At 46.6% G+C, this 21,068-nt stretch overlaps 1 protein-coding gene and 1 long non-coding RNA gene across 7 annotated transcripts in view; one reads left to right on the top strand and one right to left on the bottom strand.

Moving 5' to 3' along the window:
- Positions 1-277: 277 nt before the first annotated feature.
- On the bottom strand, positions 278-19,797 carry LOC109272253 (uncharacterized). The gene is made up of 2 exons (XR_002082353.2): positions 19,694-19,797; positions 278-1,463 (listed from the first exon to the last, which is right to left on the bottom strand). It is a non-coding gene; the product is annotated as an uncharacterized LOC109272253 (long non-coding RNA).
- The window catches only part of TSHZ2 (teashirt zinc finger homeobox 2), a 454,178-nt gene continuing 452,471 nt past the window's right edge, over positions 19,362-21,068 (top strand). For all 6 annotated transcript variants that reach the window (XM_019458124.2, XM_019458120.2, XM_019458123.2 and 3 more), the window contains exon 1: positions 19,362-19,968. In XM_019458124.2, the coding sequence (XP_019313669.1) occupies positions 19,929-19,968 (40 nt within the window). In that variant the 5' untranslated portion in view covers positions 19,362-19,928. The remainder of the gene's footprint in view (positions 19,969-21,068) is intronic.

The following is a 21,068-nucleotide window of genomic DNA, read 5'->3' as shown; positions in this document are numbered from 1 at the left end:
TGTATTCATTCAACTATCCATTCATCAATTTTTAATTTTTTTTAACGTTTTTATTTATTTTTGAGACAGAGAGAGACAGAGCATGAATGGGGGAGGGGCAGAGAGAGAGGGAGACACAGAATCGGAAGCAGCCTCCAGGCTCTGAGCCATCAGCCCAGAGCCCGACGCGGGGCTCGAACTCACAGACTGTGAGATCGTGACCTGAGCTGAAGTCGGACGCTTAACCGACTGAGCCACCCAGGTGCCCCCATTCATCAATTTTTAAACAACTCATATAGCCAGTATTAGTAATCTTCTAATAACAGAAGATTAGATTTATTGGGCTCTTTCAATATGGTAGATTCCTTGATAAGTATAATAACACTAATAACAACAGCAGCAACATTTATTGAGCATTTATTCTGTGCCAAGCACCATGGTAAATGTTATACATGAATTATCTCATTCTGTCTTCACAAAGTTGCCTAAGACAAGATGTTATTATTAACAATATTTTTACAGGTTGGGAGAAATGTCTTAGAGAGTTTAGGTAAATTGTCCAAAGTCAGATAGCTAGTAAATTATAAAGCCAGGGGTCAAAATCATGTCTGTGTAATGTAACACATGTGCTCTTAGCCACTACTTGGGGCAGCCTCAACAGAGATAAAACTCCAGTGTTTATAATTCTTGCTCAGTAATTAATACATAGGGAAGGCGGTACTTGATGTGCGTTGTAAAGTGTGGACAAGGAGACTAGTAGGAATATGATTTAAGAAGGTAAGGTATCCATTTGAAAACAACACACTAAATAAAATAGTGAAGGAGAAACCCACGGTATGACTCCATTTTCCCAGGATAACTCACTGAGAGGGTAGTAACCTGTCATCAATTTGACAAAACCAAAATTTGAGTTAGAAGCCCCTCTAATGAAAATGACAGGAAATCCCGCTCAAAATGGTTGGAAGAATAATGTGGTGTATAAACTTGCATCGCTGAAAAGGCCGGGGATGATGCTAGCTTCAGGAACACTTCGATGTAGTATCATCAAGGACCAGCTTTGTTCCGCTCCATATTTCCTTCTGCCTTCTACCTTCCATGGTAGAAGCCATCACCTACTTCTTCAGGCCTCACACAGGTTCCTGTTGGCGGTTCCATGGTCTTCCATGTTAGTAGTAAAGAGGCTGTTCACATCTTTATATCTTCACACTATGAGGACCACAGAAGGAGTGGCTCTCAAGGGGGAGAGAGGCCCTTAGTTTTTCCCAGAAGCCCTGGAAAACTTCTACACAGGTTTCGTTTGTTCTGACTGGGTTTCTGCCATCATGGACCAAATCATGGTAGCCAGTAGGATGAGATGGCATAGAATAGGATAGGATTATTGGCTTTAGCCAGTCAGGGTCCATCCCATAAGCTGGGGCAAAGGTCAATACTGCAAAAACAACATGGCTGACCATGGGAGAGAATCGAACTCCAAGTGGTATTATCTGAATGAGGAAGACAAATAGAAGTTAGATAGCAACAGTAACTGGAGTCCACTACACCAAACAATTCAATTACTTTGTTTTATGATTTAGTGCCCCAAAGTATCTTCCTACAGCATATAGCAGCTCAGTTTAGGATTGCACCTGACTTGGAAATCTTGCTTTGCTCATTATCATCTTGGAAGCATTTTTTTTTTACACTAAATGCAGAAACATTTCTTTAACATGAGTAAATGTAGTATTTTTTTCTTCCCAAAGTGCTTCACAACTCCCAACTTTTTAAGTGCCTGGAGTAGGATTGTTGTCACTCCTCTCCTTTATATCAGCTTTGTCTTCTGCCTAAACAAAACGTTTCAAAATATGATATTTCAGGATTAAAACCAGATTAAATCCTGCGTTTCTGTACAGGAGGGGTATTTCTTTTGCAGTTCTTTCTATGTTGTTGATCAGACAAATGTGTTTGGCATGTGTAAATTGTTGTGATCGCTTTGCTTTTTGTGGCATTTTGGGAAGGGGAAAAAAACCATGCTCAGTAGATGACACGGTTTGCTATAGCGGCAATATAAAAATTTGAAATTCTTAACCAATTTAGCATTTCCCCTTGCAGCCACACCATCTATCACAGAGAAGTGATATTCTGGGGGACACAAGCCAATCAGAGGATTGGAGTGTAATTTTTACAAAACAAATGTATGTATAAATTATCACTCTCTTCTCTCCTCTCCATAAATAGCGACACTAATAGATCCAGAGCGTGAGATACGGGAAGGGATGCCTTGTTCTACAACAATTCATCTTGTCTGGGAGAAGCAGAGTTGAGAAATCCGATCAGTTAAGATGTATGGCTCGACCTGAACATTGTCCGGCATCTTCTGACTACGGTGTGGAAGGAATGTATGGTTTTGCCTGGAAGAGAGAGTGTGGTTGGATGTGTGTGTGTGTGTGTGTGCGTGTGTGTGTGAAGGGAGAGAGACTTACAGTCTAAGGCACGATTGAGCTACAACCATGTTTTACTTGGTTTGCACAGAATTTATAAAATTGAACACTTTTTAAGAATTATTTTCTAAAGATCTAGAGATTTTTCCTAATAGGGAAAACAACAGACTGGAATCCTATATGGATTTTGTAGAGAGGTTGCCTCCTCTTGACAGGGCATAAGCTCTCCAGTATGCCTCAGTCCCACCATTCCCCATTCCCTAGATCCAACGCATTCCATGATGGAAGTTTCCTGGATACAACGGGCAGTTGAGTTCGTGGGCCTTAATCTAACGAGAGCCACAGGGCTCAATAATCCAGTGACTTTTCAACCCTCTGTGCTTTAAAAATTTGTCCAAGAGTGGGGCGCCTGGGGGGCTTAGTCGGTTGAGCATCTGACTTCAGCTCAGGTCATGATCTCACAGTCTGTGGGTTCGAGCCCCGCGTCGGGCTCTGTGTTGACAGTTCAGAGCCTGAAGCCTGCTTCGGATTCTGTGTCTCCCTCTCTCTCTCTCTCTGCTTCTCCCCGGCTCACGCTCTGTCTCTCTCCCTCTCTCAAAAATAAATAAACGCTAAAAAAAATTTTTTTTAATTTGTCCAAGATATTGCTAGTGAGGGTGGAGAAGATCTGATTTTCTTTTAAGACTCCCCCCCGCCCCCCAGGATCAGAACTACTTACAATATGCTTGCATTGGTGGAAACAGAATCAATATATTTTTTAAAGAAGTCAGACAAAATATATCCAACTTTTCAGCACTTTCAGTTTTTCTTCGGCGTTCTATTGTGACTTTTGTGAGCCGAGCAAACTTCTTGGGAGGTATATTAAAAGGCTTAATATTTGCAATATAAATCACATCCCTTGTAAATCACAGTACACCACCCGTTATGTGGTTCCGGAATTTCTGCTAACCACAACTGCCATCTTGGAGCTAACTACTTTGTATGTTCGCAGTGTATGTTAGTTACAAAAATCCTCACCAAAAACATTACAGGGCTAACAAATGTTATATTTTTGTGTGTTTGCCCGTTTCACCGTACAGTGGTCTATTTTTCTGTCAGAGAAAGGCAAATGTTTATTTTCCCAACTTCCCCCGTTAAGCTCTTTATAGATTAGCACCCCGGGCAGCTGTCCAGGGGACCCGCCCCTCAATTCACTTTTGTGGGAGGAAAGGAAGACGGGATGGAGGAATCACTGAGTCACAGAACGTGTGAGCTTAAAGACCTGGCATTGGGAAATCTGTAAAGTAGACTTTTGAGAGATTTGCCACATTTTAATGAGTGTATTACAAGCCCCAGCCGAGTGCCCATTTTTAGCCAATACTCGATATGTATATCTAATTCAGGAGTCAACAAGTGAAGGGTGGCCCTTAGGCCGATCTAGCCAGCTGCTTGTTTTTTGTAAATAAAGTTTTGTTGGCGCGCAGCCACGCCCACTCATTTCCATATTGTCTATGCTGCAGTTGCAAAACACCAGCAGAACTGAGTAGCTCTAACAGAGGCCGACAGGGCTGCAAAGCCGAAATATTAACTGTGTGGTCCTTGAAGAACCATTTTCAACCTCTGATCTAATTCTCTAACATGGTAGAAATACGTTATTACTTGTTAAGTGCAGTTTCTTTGAATGATCAGTTTCCCGATATCAACCTCTGTGCTCCTTCTTCAGGACACATGTGACACTTGGAATTATTGTTTTACTGGACATTTTCATACCACAAGCTGCTTGGGGCACCTGTTGGATCTGAGTGTATCAGTTAGGAACGCATTTAACTGCAAGGAACAGAGCACTTTTAACTGTGGTTTAAACAATGAAGCTTTGAATGATCTCACCTAGTAAGAAACCTGGACGCATATGAGTCTAGGTTTGATACAGAGACCCCGGGATGGTGCAAACCATTGTGGCCCCAACGCTGTGACTGTCCCCCCTGTCCCTCCTGTCCCTCCTGTGCTCAGCTTGCTGACCCTTGATATATATCACCCCCTGGTTGCAAGATTTTTTTGTATCAACTCCAGGCATCACATGCCCCATTCCAAGTAGAAGAGAAGAGACGTGAACACAAAACATTCTTCTATCGAGCTTCTGGCTTTTCAGCCCAGAAAGAAAAGCACCAGCAGACATGCTCCCCCCCATCAGATTTCATTGAAGAGAGTGGATCTTCCAATCTCTTTCATTAATATGATCCCAAGTGGATAGTCAACAAAGGTTTGTCAAATGGTGGATGGATGTATCAGTGATGACGGATGAATGATAGACTAAATCTTTTAAATTTTATTTAATTTGGTCTCCACCATGGGCAGCAGAGGAGAGCAAGTAAGAGGGTCCTCGGTGGTAAAAAAACGTTGTGGGTTATCACTTTCTCTCAACTCTTCATTTTACCAATGGGGAAAGTGAGGCACAAAAATACAAAGTTAGAGGGGCACCTGGGTGGCTCAGTCAGTTAAGCACCAACTTTGGCTCAGGTCATGATCTCGCAGTTTGTGGGTTCAGGGCCCGTATTGGGCTCTGTGCTGACAGCACCGAGCCTGGAGCCTGCTTCGGATTCTGTGTCTCCCTCTCTCTCTGCCCCTCCTCCCACCCCCGTCTTTCTCTCTCTCTCAAAAATAAACATTAAAACATTTTTTTAAAAAGTTAGATATTATAGTGAATTTTTATAGCTTCTGATTGTCCAGCATCCATGCCTCACCCTTCTGGTAACAACTTCTTAATTTTTCTTGGAAGAACCAATTCTCTCAAACAATGTGATTTTAGTGAGCCAGGTAGCATCCCTGGCCCCGAGAGAGGGTCAGCAGTATTCCATCCCCCTGGCCTAGTGGTTGGTCTGGAAATCGATACATGTCCTAAGCTAATTCAGCCAGAATGAGTGCAAAACCTTCCAGGCATTTCCAGAAAAAACAACGTGGGCGTGAGGTTGCTGGTGGTCAGCATGGGAAGAGCCAGGCTGAGAGGGAAGCCCACACAGAAGGAAAACTGTGCAGAGATCTTTGAGGTCATTGATGAGCACTTGGATGTAGCTGTTTCTGAACTAGATGTTTTAATTCCAGGACTCTCTCTATTTAAAAGAACAGAAAACCAGGGGCGCCTGGGTGGCTTGTCGGTTGAGCGTCCGACTTCGGCTCAGGTCATGATCTCACGGTCCGTGAGTTCGAGCCCTGCGTCGGGCTCTGTGCTGACAGCTCGGAGCCTGGAGCCTGTTTCAGATTCTGTGTCTCCCTCTCTCTCTGCCCCTCCCCTGTTCATGCTCTGTCTCTCTTTGTCTCAAAAATAAATAAACGTTAAAAAAAACAAAAAAACAAAAAAAACAAAAAAAAACAGAAAACCCAACTTAAATGGTTCTAAGCCATAAAGGGGATGGGCTTTTTGCCTCTTTTAACTGTAAATCTAGAAACAGGAATAATTCATTCGAGAGTGCGTTATCCGATGGATGGACAGTATCATCCAGAACCTAGGTGTTTTTGCTTTTTTCTTTCCATCTCTCTACTACATTCTGAGGCAGGCCTCCTCATGGTTACACAATGGCTGCCAGTAACATTACTCCCCTCGAGGTATCTTACATGAAAGATCCCAAGCAAAATTTCAGAAACTCAGCTTCATTGGACCCTTTGCCCACCTGAGAACCAATCACTGTCATCAGGGGAGAATGGAACGTGCTGACTGGCTCATGCCCTGGCTTTTCAGGGAGGAGGGGGGCTGCTTTCCAGAAATACACAGATTAAACAGGGAAGAGTTAGATACTGGTGTGAAAGTCGGGTTGCGTCCGAAAGGATGAATGGAGCAAATGACGGAGGACGAAGAGCAGTGCCCATTACAGCTATTAACCCCTGGACTTCTGAGTTGCATGCAGTCGAAATTTTTCCTTTTGTCTTTAGGCCAGTTTGACTTTGTGTTCTATCCTTTGTGAGCGAAGCATGCTTATCAATGGTGCTATTATTGCTGGGGATGGAAACAACGCACATCACCTTCTCTCCTTCATGTTTCTCTATACCACTTTTCACCTCCTAATTGATATATTAGAGACCGTGACTTCCTTCATTTTATCTTGGTCTTCTCCTTAGAGAATAGGGTTCATGAGAGCAGGGTTTTGGATCCGTGTATCCCTGCTCCCAATATCTCTAAGGGTACTTGGGTACCTGCTCCATGATATGTGCTCAGCAAGTATTTTCTGAATGAATGAATGAATGAATGAGTGAGTGAGTGGACATAATGAGGAAATAGTATCTTCCTATGTCAGAAAAGGAAGGGTCCTTAAAGATTGGCAGAGCCATTCTCTACAGAGCACTAAAATGCCAGGCTCCTGATTGAAATCCAGTGCGTTCTCTGTTCCTCTGTCCTGCCTCATGGCAATAGGAATTCACAACCTTTCACCAACCAGTTTCCGTCTCCATCAGGGGTACCATTTATTTTCCTCCCTTCACCTCTTTTATTCGAGTCCCTGAGTGTTTACATTCCTTGATGTGAATCTTGCCTGTGTGTTTGAACTCCACTTCTCTTCATTTGCAACTAAATGAGGAAGGTACCCATGACCCTTTGCTGGATTACTTTACCCACTGAGGGACTTTGGGCTTTATCTTGGTTTTGTGCCTGCATCCTCTGCCTCCATTCCCATCTTTCACCAGGTGCTTCTGGAGGTCTCTCTTCTATGTTCCCAAACCCTGCAATGTGAGCCAGAGCCTATCTTCTTCTTATTCTAGATGGGAGCCTGTACCAGTGGTCCCCTGGGCTGGTTGGTTGGTAGAGGCTCACCTATACAGTGGGAAAGGCTGGATCTTACACATTCAGTGGAGACATATCCAGGACCCTCGGATGTCCAGGTGGGCTGTCTTTTGAGAGTCCTCTCAGGTCAGAGACCAAGGGGACACGGGGCCTCTCAGGGACAGATGGCATCCAGGTGTGGCTTACTCAGCTGGGCTCCATCTTGAAACTCGTAATGAGTTCTCCAGCTGGAGTGGGTCACAGCCCTCGCATTCTCCTGCACCCCAGCAGAGGTGCTGAGGGTCCGGGTGGTTAAGTGGCGATGATGTAAGTACTTGGTGCTCCTCCTAAAAATGTTCCTGAAATCCTCTCCTCCGAGGGTATTGTGAACTGCTTTGTGCCGCGAAACCTCATGGGTCAGGATATTTAACTCAGACAAGTAGCTATCCAAACCATTGTGCACCACGAATTCACACATCAGCCGTGCATTCCAAAGTCGGATAACAGGAAATTTGAAGTCACCTGGGTATTTGTTAAGAGTGCATTTTTCCATTTATGCAAATTTTTAAATTTGAAGACTCACTCTGCCACCTACTCATTGTGCAACCCTGAACGAGTTAAACGAGCGAGCGGTTCTCAAATATGGCCCCCAGCAACAATAATATCACCCAGGGAACTTGTCACAATAAAAATCATTGGGTCTCCACCCCATACCGCCCCAGACCTACTGAATCAGAGACCCTGGGGATGGGACCCAACAAGATCTATTTTAACAAGCGCTGCAGAGGGTGATTCTGATGCACACCACAGTTTGAGAACCATTGGCTTAAAGGATCCAGTCGGAGTTTCATTATATGTAAAATGGGAGGGATAATACTTGGCCCCAAAAAGTTTTTGTAAGGATTAATTTCAGTAGATTTTGCATGTAAAGCATTTAGCACAATATCTGGCACTTAGTATGCACTCAATATATGACAGCTACAATTAATGTTATTATAATTATTGGATTTCTTTTCTGGGTGGCCAATGAATCAGTCTATGTCTCTGTGTGTCTACCTGTGAAATAGTAAAGACTGGAGATATTTTAACATTAATCATTATAACAATAGCTAATTTATTGAGCTCCTATCCTGGCCCAGGCCCTTGGCTAATTACTTCACAAACACTGCATTCAATCCTCATTTAAAAATTTGCTAAGAGATGGGGCTATTATTGTCCACCTTTTATAGGTGAGGAAGCAGCTTAAGTAACTTACCCAGAACAACACAAGTAGTGAGTGAAAGCGCTAGAAAAAGAATTCAGAGCGTGAGTCTCCAGAGCCTGGATTAGTTAAACACATCACCAACCGCCACTCCAAAGTAGTTTGCGAAAGGAACTATAGCAGTGGCTGTTTTCATCCCTGCGAGTTATTTCGAAAATCAGATATTCCCTATAATATATACACTGAGATGATAGCTATTAATTAATTATAGAAGATGACCCTCGATCAGATTTTTGCTTGAAATGGGTTTTTGGTTTTTTAAGAGGCCAGGGGCAAAGGAGAACCCCCATGGTTGTCCTCCATGAAGTCCTCCGTGATTCTACATTTCTGCTAAGTGACACTTGTCATGCGGCCACGACGGGGAATGATTTGCTGCAGACGGGACTAAAGACAGCCCCGTGTCTGTCACCCGAGCTGTTCCTTCTGGGCCATAGTTTAGGGCACTGATTACCTGAGCCCAAAGAACACATTCAAGTGTCCTTTAAATAAGACGATCAATCAGAAAAAACAAAAAAATGAAAAACGCTTCCTTTACCTACAGAAGGCAAAGCTTCAGATGAAGATTACTAAGAGAAAATGTGAAATTGACCTGTAATTACCATACCTGTTAATATGGGTTTGGGGCCCGATGAGAAGTGCCAACGTTCTACCATTTTTCAACACAGCCAAAAATTGAGGCACATGAAATACCAATGACATCCTAGACACCATTTTAAGATGGGTCAAACTATACGAACAGGCTGCTGAATTTGTAAAACAAATATATTGAAACACCCATCAAAACGATGGTCCAGGGTAAAATATACATTTATTCACTGCAGTGTTTGCTTCATCCAAGGGTACAAACGGGCCGGGAATGAAACCCTGCAAGGTTTTCTTTTTTGAGTGAAGCTAAACTTTGTGCTTCCTGGGAGAGTTTCTGCCTAAACCTTCAAAAGCTGGACCTCAGAGATATTACAAGGCGTGCGCACAATGTAGAACTTCCCCGTGTCCCTAAAATAACAGTCTCAACAATAGCACCACCGAACAAACACTACTTTTGGCTTCTGCCTTTTATTTTATTTTATTTTTCCCCTCCTCTGAGCTCCACCCCAGCTAGCTCTTGAAAGGCCTTCTGTTCTGTCAGCCATAATGACATCTGCTGGCGGAGACAGGAAGTCATAAATCTGTGGGTCCCCTCTCAACCAAACCTTGTTAATGCTGCCATTTATCACAGGGGCCGGGGTGCCATCTCTGGAGGGCTGGACGCACAGAGTCCATTTTCTCCCATACCCCTTTCCCAAGAGAGCAACCATTTTAAAAACAGCCACTTTCTCATTTCACATTTACAGACCTGAAAGTCAGGCAGAGGCAGACCCCACCGTCAGCACGCGGCTCTTGGAAAGAAGCCACGATCCCGGGCAACAATAGACTCGATTTGATGTTTGGGGACTGAAGCGAGGCAGTTCTGACCACGCTCTGTCCTTCCTCATTTTAAATCAGCCCCTAACTGCCTCAAAGAGAGGAACGGAGATTTCCTTCCTCTGAGCCCTTCTGCCTCCGTGTAGGTTTTTAAAGGCCAAAAATCTTGCTATGGGGGGGGGGGGGGGGGGGGAGAGGGAGTTTTAAGAGGATTATTGAAACTCAGAGTTCCTTTTATTCCAAACTAATTTAGGATGGTGTTCAGGTTTCTTTCTTAGGAGTTCGCTGTGTCCTCAGCTCTGATTCCAGACCTGTGCCTATACAAGGTGTATCCTGGGTTTTGCTGCTCAGAGCATGTTCCCTGGATCAGAAGCGTCTGTAGTGTCTGTTTGAGCTTTTTGGAAATGCAGACTCACAGGTGCCGCCCTAGACCTATTGGATCAGAATCTGTGTTTTCAGCGAGACCCCCAGGCGACTCCTCTTTAGGTCCCAATTGCTGAGGCTGGGCTACCCACCCCGGCGTTCTCAGCCTCGGCCCCGTCGACGTGTTGGGGCTGGATCAGCTTTGTCTGCGAGGGGCCTTGGCACTGTGAATATCAGGCCGCACTCCTGGCCTCTACCCACTAGATGCCAGTAGCCACCCCCCGGACTGTGACGACCTCTAGACATCGTCACATGTCCCCTGGGAGGAAAAAACATCACCCCTGTTGGAAACCGGGCAGCCCAAAAAATGGGGTCCGTGGAGCTTCGGCATCGGTGCCGTTTAGGAGCTTGTCAGGAATACGCGTTCTCAAATCCCACCAACTCAAATCCCTCGAGATCCTGCAGGGAGCCCAGGAATCTGTTTTCACTCTGCAGGAGAAAAGTACGCAGGCTAACGTTGAAGAATTCTGAAACTGCAGAGCAGAACAGGGAACGTAATAGGGCGATCAGCTCGTGACAAGGCCACAGCACCACCGAGAGTGACTCATGCGTGGCCATTGGTGGCCCTTGGCTGGAGCCACACCTGCAGGGTCTGAACCAGCTTCCCCACTTGCTGCCTCCACAGCCTTGGGTAAGTTGCCTGTCCTCTCCGTGCCTCGGTTTTCTCATACGTAAAGTGGGGACAACGAAAGCCCTTTGCCTCATGGAATGGTTTTAAGGGATTGAGAGGTTCCTATTTGAAAGCGCCTAGAACAGTGCCCAGCACCACGTGCTTCCTGAGTGTTAGCTACTATTACGATCGTTACTGTAATTTGCTGTTCTTGCCCTAGATTCTTAAGTTCCTTAGGAACCACACAGGTGCCTTGTTCCCTGCCGCATCCCCGGTACCCAGCCCAGTGCCTCGCCTGGAGCAGGTGCTACATGAATGTCAGTGGGAGGAGGGGACATTCAGGTGGAGAGAGGAAGGCACTGGCTGCAGGTTTCTGCTGCCAGTGGCTTGGATCTGTGGTCTGCTGCCTTCACCACGTAAGGATCCGACCTCCCCTGACTGGCTTCTGTAAACTGGTGCCCTTGCACGTGGAGACGATTGAGTTGATATTCGCTTTATCCCCCAGCACAGATTAGATTAGACCTCAGGCATATCTATATCCGAAAGCACTCTGTGAACAATAGTCGATCAACGAATACTTATGATGAAAAAGCCAAAGACCTGGGAGTCCTATCTATGTGCGGGCGTCATGCTGTGGATTTTACATTAGTTTAAAATTCCTCTCTGTGCCCCTGAATGGAATCGGTGGCACATTTAATTGTCCCCATTTCACACATGGGAAAACTGAGGCTCAGAGAGGCTACACAACTTGCCCAAGGTTGTAGTCTTAGCAAGTAAGTAGCAGAAATATTTTTTTCAAGTGCAGGTCTGATTCCAAATCTACATTTCTCTTTCTTCCTGCGTGCCCACCTGGTGCCCTGCCCATTTCTTCACACCCCCGTCGAACCACCCGCACCGGTGGCTCTTTGCCTGCAGGGAAGGCCGGGAACAACATCTATGCAATGACTGGCAGGCACTGACGGGTAAATACCCCAGCTCTCTCGCTCTTCGAGAGGGATATCTCAGAAGTACATTAAGCTCCACTGACTCCCCAGCAGGATTAAGGTTTGTTACCCACAGTGAGCACCTGCTTGACCACACACTGCATATTGATAGCCTTACTGTGTTCACTTTCCTCCTTTCCTACTGGAGTTTTCTAAGCTCATGTACCAAACAGACTACTCGCTTTCAAATCTTTATCTCAGGGTCTGCTTCTCAGGGAACCCAAAGCAAGACAACACAGGCCTTCTCAGCAGAGGATTTGCAACAGTCTTGAACTATTTGACCATTTTAAGCCTGTGGGTTCCCTCGCTGTGTTGGCCTTCCCAGCAATGGTTAAGGAGAGGAGACAAGTTGTATTAATGGGCGAAAACAGCATCCAGGACAAGTCACTTTGACATAATCCTAGCAAGCAAGGGGAGAATCTCATGAAATTTTCAGGACAATAGGATGCCTAATGCCTAATCATAATAGATAAGACATGCTCCGGATAAGACAGAAAGGTGTTCTCAGAGTGAATTATATCATTCTCTATTTGCTTCTGAGAGTTGAGGGGTACTTTTGGGCACACAGTTCTAATGAGTCCAGGAAGGAGAGCTTGATGCATAGTCGAGGTGGCATAAAATATACCAGAGCCCAGAACTTAAAGGCTCCTCCTCACATGGTTTCCAGGCTGTTCTGGTCCTTACATTCACTTAATGTCTTCCTGTGGTTAATGAAGTCGAGCAATGGAGTACTGGGCCAGCGACGTGGTCTGGATTCTTCCGCGCCGGCAAAAACACTGTCACCACTGCAGGTAGCCGCGTCCGAGGGAGAAATGCGATGTATGTTCAATGCACCGGCTCCTGTACTCCCGGCCCGCCCGCTCCGCAATGGGCCCACCTGAGAAACACACAGTGCTTAATCGTTGTTGTGAAATTCTACGCCCAGCCGAATCCAAACAGTTTTCAAAATGAGAGCCCACCAACTTTTAGAGGCTATTTCCTTAGAAGCAAGCTTGCCAATGCCTGACTGTCTCCAGACTCTACTGTCACCGGCCTTGGCAGTTTTCAGAGAGCAAATTCCCACCGAGCAGAACAAGACAGATTCTCTTCCGTGTTGGTTGAACAAATCCACTCTACTGGACTAGCTGTTTCGGGATGTAAATAAATGAACTGGCGTTTATCAACGGCAGAGAATAAAACTCATACTTGATATTAGGACCCATGATATCCCCGGTGACCCAGCCACACCCCACTTCTCCTACATCCGTTCCGCTCCCCTCTCCCTGGCTGGCTCTCAAAATCTGGACCCCCTATCGCTGTATCCTTTGTGTTCTGGAAACACAGAAATCTCTTCTGATTTCAAGCCTTGGCTCCTGGTTGGCTGCCTTGTGTATTCCAGATTTCTGTTTCAATGTTCCCTTCTCAGAAAGGCTCTCCATGACTCCCACTCTGAATTGTCCTGCCCCAACCCCTTACCCTCTGTCCCAACACCCCCACCTTATTTTCTTCCCATTGCTTTCCATGATCCATCTGGTACTTCCTCTTGTCTGGTTCTCCCCACCAATATGATGCCTTACCAGGTGTCGTGGGAAGGAAGAAAATAACCCAAGACTGCCACCTTAAAGTTTTTACAAAACAGTACTGGTAAGAGGGATGTCCTGAATGAGTTAAATGACACAAGAGGAAAGCAATGAATTATATCCTCAAGGGCAAAATCGTATGTTACACTGGCTCTCAAACTTGGCCGCATGTTGGAATCATCTGGGGGCTTTAAAAATACTGATGGCTGGATCCTGCCCCCACAGACTGATGTAATGAGTCTGGGGTAAGACCTAGGCATTGAGTTTTTTCAATCACCCCAGTTGACTGTGATACACAGCAAAGTTTGAGAACACTGCTTTTTTTTTTTTTTAATTGAAGCATTATGTACACGTATAGAAGCACATAAATCATAAGCATGCAGCTGAATTAATTTTTACAGAACGGACACACTCAACAACATCCTGGTTAAGAGCAATGAAAGCCCCCACCCCACCCCCAGTAGCCTCTTCGTGCTCACTTTCATAGGTAACCACTACCCTGATATCCAAGCATAGATTGGTTCTGCCTGTTTGTCTATTCATGTATTTGGAATCATACTCTATAATGACTCTTTGTTTTAAGAAGACAGGGGTAGAGAAGTTTGAATCACTTGGAGTCCACCCGGGAAGCCTGCCTGAAGGAGGTGGTATTTAAGGGGGGATCTGAAGGAGGTAATAGACAAGAGAGAGAAAAGGGGAAAAAGGGAGGGAAGTTGGGGAAGGGAGGACAGCATCACTTGGAAAAGAGGCGCACAAGCTGAAATGCTCTATACCCATGTCTAATGAAGGCCCTACAATGGGCCCAAATCTTTTTTTTTTTTTTTTTTTTCCTGTGCATCCTTCTTTGCAAGAATGTTCCACTTGGTATTCAATCGGTCCACAAATTTTCACTGAGCACCAATACTGTGCTGGACTTGAGGATATAGAGGTGAACAGAACTTACATTTTAATTAGGAAAGACCGATAATACATAGGCAAATATATGAAGAAGATACAGATGGTCATAACTGCCATGAAAGATAAGACAAAGAATGGCACAAATGGCCGGGGCAAAAGGAGATGACCTCTGAGTTTAGAGTAAGGAGGAAAAACAGACCTGGGGGAGGGATCTTTCCAGAAAGAGAAGACGCAAAAGCCCTGGAGCTGGGATAGGAGGTGTTGCGTTAACTGAGGCATTCTCCCTCCGCTCCAGAATCCCACGGGCTGCCCCAGTGCCCACTCATTCAGGAAGTGCCAAGCTCAAGGTAGGCACGTGGCAAGTGGTGGTTTTAATTGCATCGGGTTGGAGTCCAGTGATAAGACAGGCAAACTAGCAACAACAAAAATCAGTAGGATAGAAACGTGCTTTTAATGGGGGCGTTCACAGGGTCCACGGGTGCAGTGAGAGGGCTCCATAGCCGCCCTTTTGTGTGAATCCAAGAACAGACACCCTGGTTCTTGCTTGTGTGCAATGACTTCTACTAACTTGATTCACTTGTTACAAAATTCAGCTTCTGCAAAGGGGGAGGTACCCATGCCTGGCACCTTATCAATATCACCTGGGAACTTTTAAAATTTCAGATTTTCGGGCCCCACCCTGGGATCTAATTCAGTAATTCTAGGGTGGTGCCCCCGCCTCTTTATCTTGAGAAAAAAAATCCCCAGGTGATTCTGACATTGAGCCAGTGTGGGAATCCGTGTTCTAGAAGATACGCTTGCCTCATTCCAATCAGTTCATGCCTTTACACATCCCAGAGTTTGAGTGTTAGATCTGAGGATGCTACGTTCCCTGGAGACCCAAACATAGCATTATTCTAAGCCACCAGCTCTTGGAAGAAGTTTCCAAAAGTGCCAGAGTCTGTGGTTTAACAAAGTATTTTGCAAATTCTAGTCATGCCTATACCACCTTTTTCACATTTTGCAATCTCCACATCCCCTTGAACCATTATTTCTTCCCTCATTCCTTAGCTATATTTATTTTTTAAACCCATAAATTATATCAAACTTCAGATCACTACCATAAATGGAGAGCAGTGTCTTTCGCTAAGATAGAAGTAAAAACTTAGGGTGACTTCAATAAAAACAAACCACTTTTTGAAGAGTCTAGCCAGGTAACTCTTGCCCCTCCCAAGCTTCTAAGCCTGAGATCTGCGGTTTCTTGGTTGAGAAATAAAAGTCAGCAATTGTTAGGCATAAAAGTTGCACCTCGCACCGAACTGAGACGTTCTCGGATTGAAAGAGAAACGAAAGGGAATAACCTTTTCGCTGTGCGATTCACGTTTTCCAATGTCATGTGTACGCCACTGAACAGTATCTGGGTACCATTGTGTTATGCATCCACCTGGGGTAGACAAAATCTTCCTTGCTGATAACCAAGCTAAATACTCTACAACAGTAGCAGTAGGGCGAAAAATACAAATTAAAGTAAGAATGTAAGTAAGAATGTAAGAGACAAACCCTGGAGAGAGGCGGGGAGAGATTCTATAGCCCAAAGTCAGTTACTCTGACCCATTTCCCTCCTCATCCTCTCCAAGGGCGGGTCCAGCACCAAGTCTTTGGGAGGTCATTTTAACAGAAGCCTTTTGAAGGCAGGGATCCTATCTTATACATTCCAGCCTCTCCTGTACTTGGTGCAATGCCAGGCACCTAACACAGTAGACGCCGGTTAAATGATTGCACATAGTACCAACACCCAGTCAGCAGGCATAGGGCTCCTCCAGGGAGGATTCACGGTGAGCTCGCTGAAACTGCCGGTTCTATACTTCTTCTGCTCAGGCCTTAGGTCTGTATGTCCTGATCCTGTAACTGTGGTCCCTGGCCCGCGGGACTGGGGGTTTTACTTAGTAAGCTGTGGCCCCTGGCACTCCTTAAAGGTGTGGGAGGGAATTAGAATGAATTAGCATTAATACCCTTTTGCTGACGTTGTCAACTAGGCAGGAGGTCTTTCTGTGCCTCAGTTGCCTAAGGGCTAGGCTGGGATTTGGGTGACAGTTGGTCATGGGTGGAGGCCAGTTGGGCGATTTAGGGCAGGCGAGTCACCTTGTGTCACCTACATGAAAGGGGATAAATGAGCACGTGCCTCCCCCCAAAGTGTGGGATGTTAAGAATGATTCGACAACAAACAAGATTAATCAGCCCTTTACAAACAGTGACAATGGCATGTGACTAGTAGGGTGGGGAAAGTTATGTTTCCTACAGCCCCTAAAAGAACCATTCAGAAAAATATCTGTGGAACAGGTCACCCTAGGTCATTCCCCACAAGAGAGGGCAAAGTAGGTAGATGGGTTTAAGTGCTGGGCATCCCTGTTATACTTGATCGAGATGGGTACGTGGTTGGGGGGCGGGTAGTGAGGAGTAGACCCAGGTGAAACCTCATCACAGTGACCACGGTAACAGTGCCGCGCCTTGAAATCCTAAGTTATAAAATACCTAAGCCTGAGCTTGCTTTATAGTCATATAATATGGTATACGTATAGTATATTGTAACATAATACATTATAGATAATATATGTTCCAGTATACAGTTGTATATACAATATACAATTGTCCTTGTTATATTGTAACATATATTATCTATAATGTATTATGTTACAGTATACAATTGTATAGTACAATATTGTAAACATATTGTATATGTCTGGCTCCAAAAGAACAAAGGCTATATTTAGCAGAAGTTCTCAAACTGGAGTGAGCAGGAGAATCACTTGTTCAAAACACAGACTCCCTAAGCCCTGTTCCAGAAGTTTCTGATTCAGAGGGTCTAGAGCAGTGATCCTCAACCAGGGGGCAATTTTGTCCCCTGGTGGTGGGGAACACTGGACAAGGTCTGGAGAAAATTTTGGTTGGCAGGACTGGGGTGGAAGGGTCCGCATCTAGTGGGTAAAGGCAGGGGTTCCTGCCAAACGCTGATATTGCACAGGACAGCTTCACAACAAAGAATTATGGCCCGAAATGTCAGTGGAGCTGGGGTTAGATCATCTTCTGGGTTAAGGCCTAGGAATGTGCATCTTAACAAGGGCCTCAGGGGATTTTGGGTGCAGGCAGGCCAGAGCCCTGTCTGGGGAAGCCCTGGACAATGCCTGCTTTCTTACTCTGAGGCTTTGGCTGTCTGAGTTCCACTTTGCCTCGCTCCTTCATATTTAGGAAGCAGCTTAGACTTAACTCTCCCCATGAAGCTCTTCCTCATAAGCAAACTCTCTTCCTCCAAGTCCAAGGTCGATTGCCCTCCTAAGTATACCTCCTGCCCCACACACATCACTTGCCTCTTTAGTCGTCTCTCCCATGGGAATGAGAGTTCTTGAGGGCAGGATCCAGGTCAGACCTGTCCTCAGCACCTATGGCAGGGCCTGGCCCACACTGGGCTCAACAATCATGTGTTGGCTGGAATCTGTCTCAGCTCTACTGACCTCTCCCACATCGAGTCTAAAGCTACTCCCTCTTTCAGACACTGTCACAGACCCTACTTAAACATGTCCGTGGAGCTTATCGCTCTGCAATTATCTTGTGTATTTGCCTGCTTTTCATTCATTCAACAAATATTATATTGGGAACCTACTATATGTCTTGTCCCTTCCCATCACTGGGATGGAACAGTGAACAAAAGAGGCAAAGTCCCTCTTCCCAACAGAGCCTATATTCCAAGAAAAGAACTAGGACAATAAACAAAATAGAAACCTATATATAATGTATGTGATATCGATATGACCAGTAGAGAAAAATAAAATAGAGAAATGGGACACAGTGTGTGTGTGTGTGTGTGTGTGTGTGTGTGTGTGTGTGTGTGTGAAAGTGAACATTTCAAGTAAGATGGACCTCTGGAGAAGGTGACATTTATGCAAAGACTGGACATCTGAGGGTGACATTTCTGCTCCCCCATCAGAATATAAACACTAAGAGGCCAGGATCTTCCCTTTCTCTGTAGCTTCTGTGTCTCCAGAACAGGCACACACATAGTAGGTGCTCAATAAATACTATGTAAACAAAACAAAGAGAATATGGGATTAAATTATCAAGGAGGCAGATGGGAGATTTTTTGCTTTTCTGACCATCCACGGAATAGAAGGAAGGCGGGAGGGGCGGGGGCGTTGAACTTGGGGTGGGGGTGGGGAGTACATCTTCGCGGTCAGATTAAGAGACTTGGGGGATGGAGGTCATTGCTGGATAAGGCGCCGTCCCCCTTCCCCGCCTGCCCGGAGCCGACCTAAGTTCTCACCTTCCGAATAAGTATTGTTAACGGCCCTGCAGGTCGCCTAACCCGCCCCCCCCCCCCCCCCCCCCCCCCCCCCCCCCCCCCCGGCCCGCGGCGCCCTTCCCAGCTGCGGAGTTTGGCCCTCACCCTGCCCCCCTTTCCTCCCCGCAACCCTGCGGGTCCTGCCCCCTCCCCCGCCGGTGTCCCCCCGCGCCTGGGGGGGGGGGGGGATGGGCAAGTCCTCGCCCCAGCTAAGGGGGCGCCGCGAGGAAGCCGCGGGCGCGCGGGGTCCCCGCCCCCAGCCCCTCTCCGCGGCGGGACACTGTCCCTTTAATAGACTCCCTCTGCTGGCGCTCTGCGGCTGGGGAGTAAATTTCTCCCTGTCATCAGGTCGCGGGGAGACGAGGAGGAGGAGGAGTTTGTTAATGTTCAGTTTGTTCAGCGGGATCGATGTTTGCTGGAATCGCCTCGCCCTGTCTTGTGTGGTGTGAGTGTGTGAGTGGTGTGAGCGTGCGTGCGTGTGTGTGTGTGTGTGTGCGCGCATATGTGGGGGGTGTGAGTGTGTGAGAGGAAGCGCGAGTGCGTGCGCGTGTGTGTGCGTGTGTGTGTCTGTGTGGTGTGTCTGCGTGCGTGTGAGTGTGTGTGAGTGAGTGAGTGAATTCCAGATTTTCTGTCTTTCCCAAACCCGCTCCTGTCCTCTCGCATATCATTCACCGACGGGAATCTGACAGCGGCCGCAAATCTACAGTGAGTGATCTCTCTCCCCCAGCGCGAATCCGCCATAGAGACCGGCGAGGAGGAGGAGGAGGAGGAGGAGGAGGAGGAGGAGGAGGAGGAGGAGGAGGAGGAGAGGAGAGGAGGGAAGAAGAAGAAAAAGAAGAAGAAACCACTACCTTCCCAGGATTGCCTTTTTTCCCCCTTATCTTTACGCGCGCGTGTGCGTGTGGCGCGTGTGCGCCCCTCGTCCCCTTCCATCCGAACCCCGGTCTTGGATGTTTAATAAAGAAATCAAGTGTCTCAACAGTCACCAAAAAAAAAAAAAAGAAAAAGAAAAAAAAAAACCAAAAACCAAAAATTTCCAAAAAAGCAAAAAACAAAAAGAGAGAGAGAGAGAGAGAGGAAAACAAAATCCAAAACAAACAAACAAACAAACACGGCAGAACCAACCTCTGCTTCAAACCAGCCGGCACAAGCCACCCGTGTCTGCCGCCCGGAGAGGGGGGTCTCTGGCCCGTGGTGGAGGAGTTGCAGGGGGGGATCGCCAGGGGGACAGAGGCCGAGTGACGCCCTAGGAGCCACCGGGCAGGAGGCGGAGGACACCCAGAGAGGCGAGCGAGCAGCGGGCCCCCGCGCGCGGCTCGGGGCTGGGGCGCCAGAAGTAGGACTGGAGCGAAGTAGAGCGATGCCAAGGAGGAAACAGCAGGCACCCAAGCGGGCGGCAGGTAAGAGACTCGGCTCCGCTTCGGGGCTGCGGGGCGCACCGAGCTCCTCGGCCCGCCCCTCCCAGCCCCCGGGTGCCCCAGGACGCCCACCCCCTGAGCTGTGGGGGGAGTTCGCGCCGGGCGCCCCCTCTCTGCCCCGCGAATAACCCCATCCCCTCTCTCTCCTTCTCCCATCTCCCAAATCCTCCCCTTTGCAGGCTCCGCTTGGGTGGGGGGGAAGCTGTCCCACCAAGCCTTCCCTCCTTAAACTTTTTTTTCCTCCACCCTCTACCCCACCCCTAACTTTCTCCCAGTCTGTTTCTTGCCTCTCCGGCCAAAGTTGGGTTGTGGATTTGGGGTGCGGGGGTAGGGAGACAGTCCTTCCACCCCCGCATCCCTCCGCGTGGTCAGTGCCAGTGGCTTCTGGCCTCGAGGGGACAGCGTCTGCGCTCGCTGGGGTTTGGGGCGCCGAAGTGTGAGGCATGCCAGAGCCCTGGGCTGCAGGCTGGCTTTGGGGCAAGCAAGGAGACTAACTTTGATCGCCAAGGTGGAAAAAACCCACCCCAGGAAAGGAATGAACCTTTCAATGTGCTTTCTAAATATGCTTGGAAATCTAATCACTCTTTCTCTTAAAAAAAAAAAAAAAGAAAGAAAGAAAGAAAGAAAAGAAAAGGGAAATGCCCAATAGAACATTGAAACAGCTCAGGATTTTCTTTGCCCAGAGAGAGTTGCAAACTTTGTAAATTGATTTGTAGGGTATCCCATCTGAATCTTTCCTTACTGACCCCTTCCCCTCCCCCCAAAAGAGGAACAGGTTAATGGATCAGTACAATAGACCTTCTAAAGGATTTTTTTTTTCCTTTTGGGTTGCTTAATTGCTTTTTTAATAGTATGCTGGGGTTTTGTTTCTCGGAAGTGTAATATGAAAGTTCATTTTTCTCCTGCCAGACCCACCCACTGAAAAATCAGCTTTCCACTTGATTGCTAGTTTTGATTTGACATTTGATTGATCACCTGTCATCTCGCTGCCTTTGATCTATTCATTCTTGATATATATCAATAAATCACTCACCATGGTAACTCAGAGTACCAGTGACGCAAGCCTTGCCCTCTAGATTCAG

The sequence above is a fragment of the Panthera pardus genome, unplaced genomic scaffold (genome assembly GCF_024362965.1).
Source record: "Panthera pardus isolate Hobbes unplaced genomic scaffold, ASM2436296v1 HiC_scaffold_25, whole genome shotgun sequence".
NCBI lineage: Eukaryota > Metazoa > Chordata > Mammalia > Carnivora > Felidae > Panthera > Panthera pardus.
The sequence above is the reverse complement of the archived record's forward strand: the minus strand, read 5'-3'. Positions and strand labels throughout refer to the sequence as shown.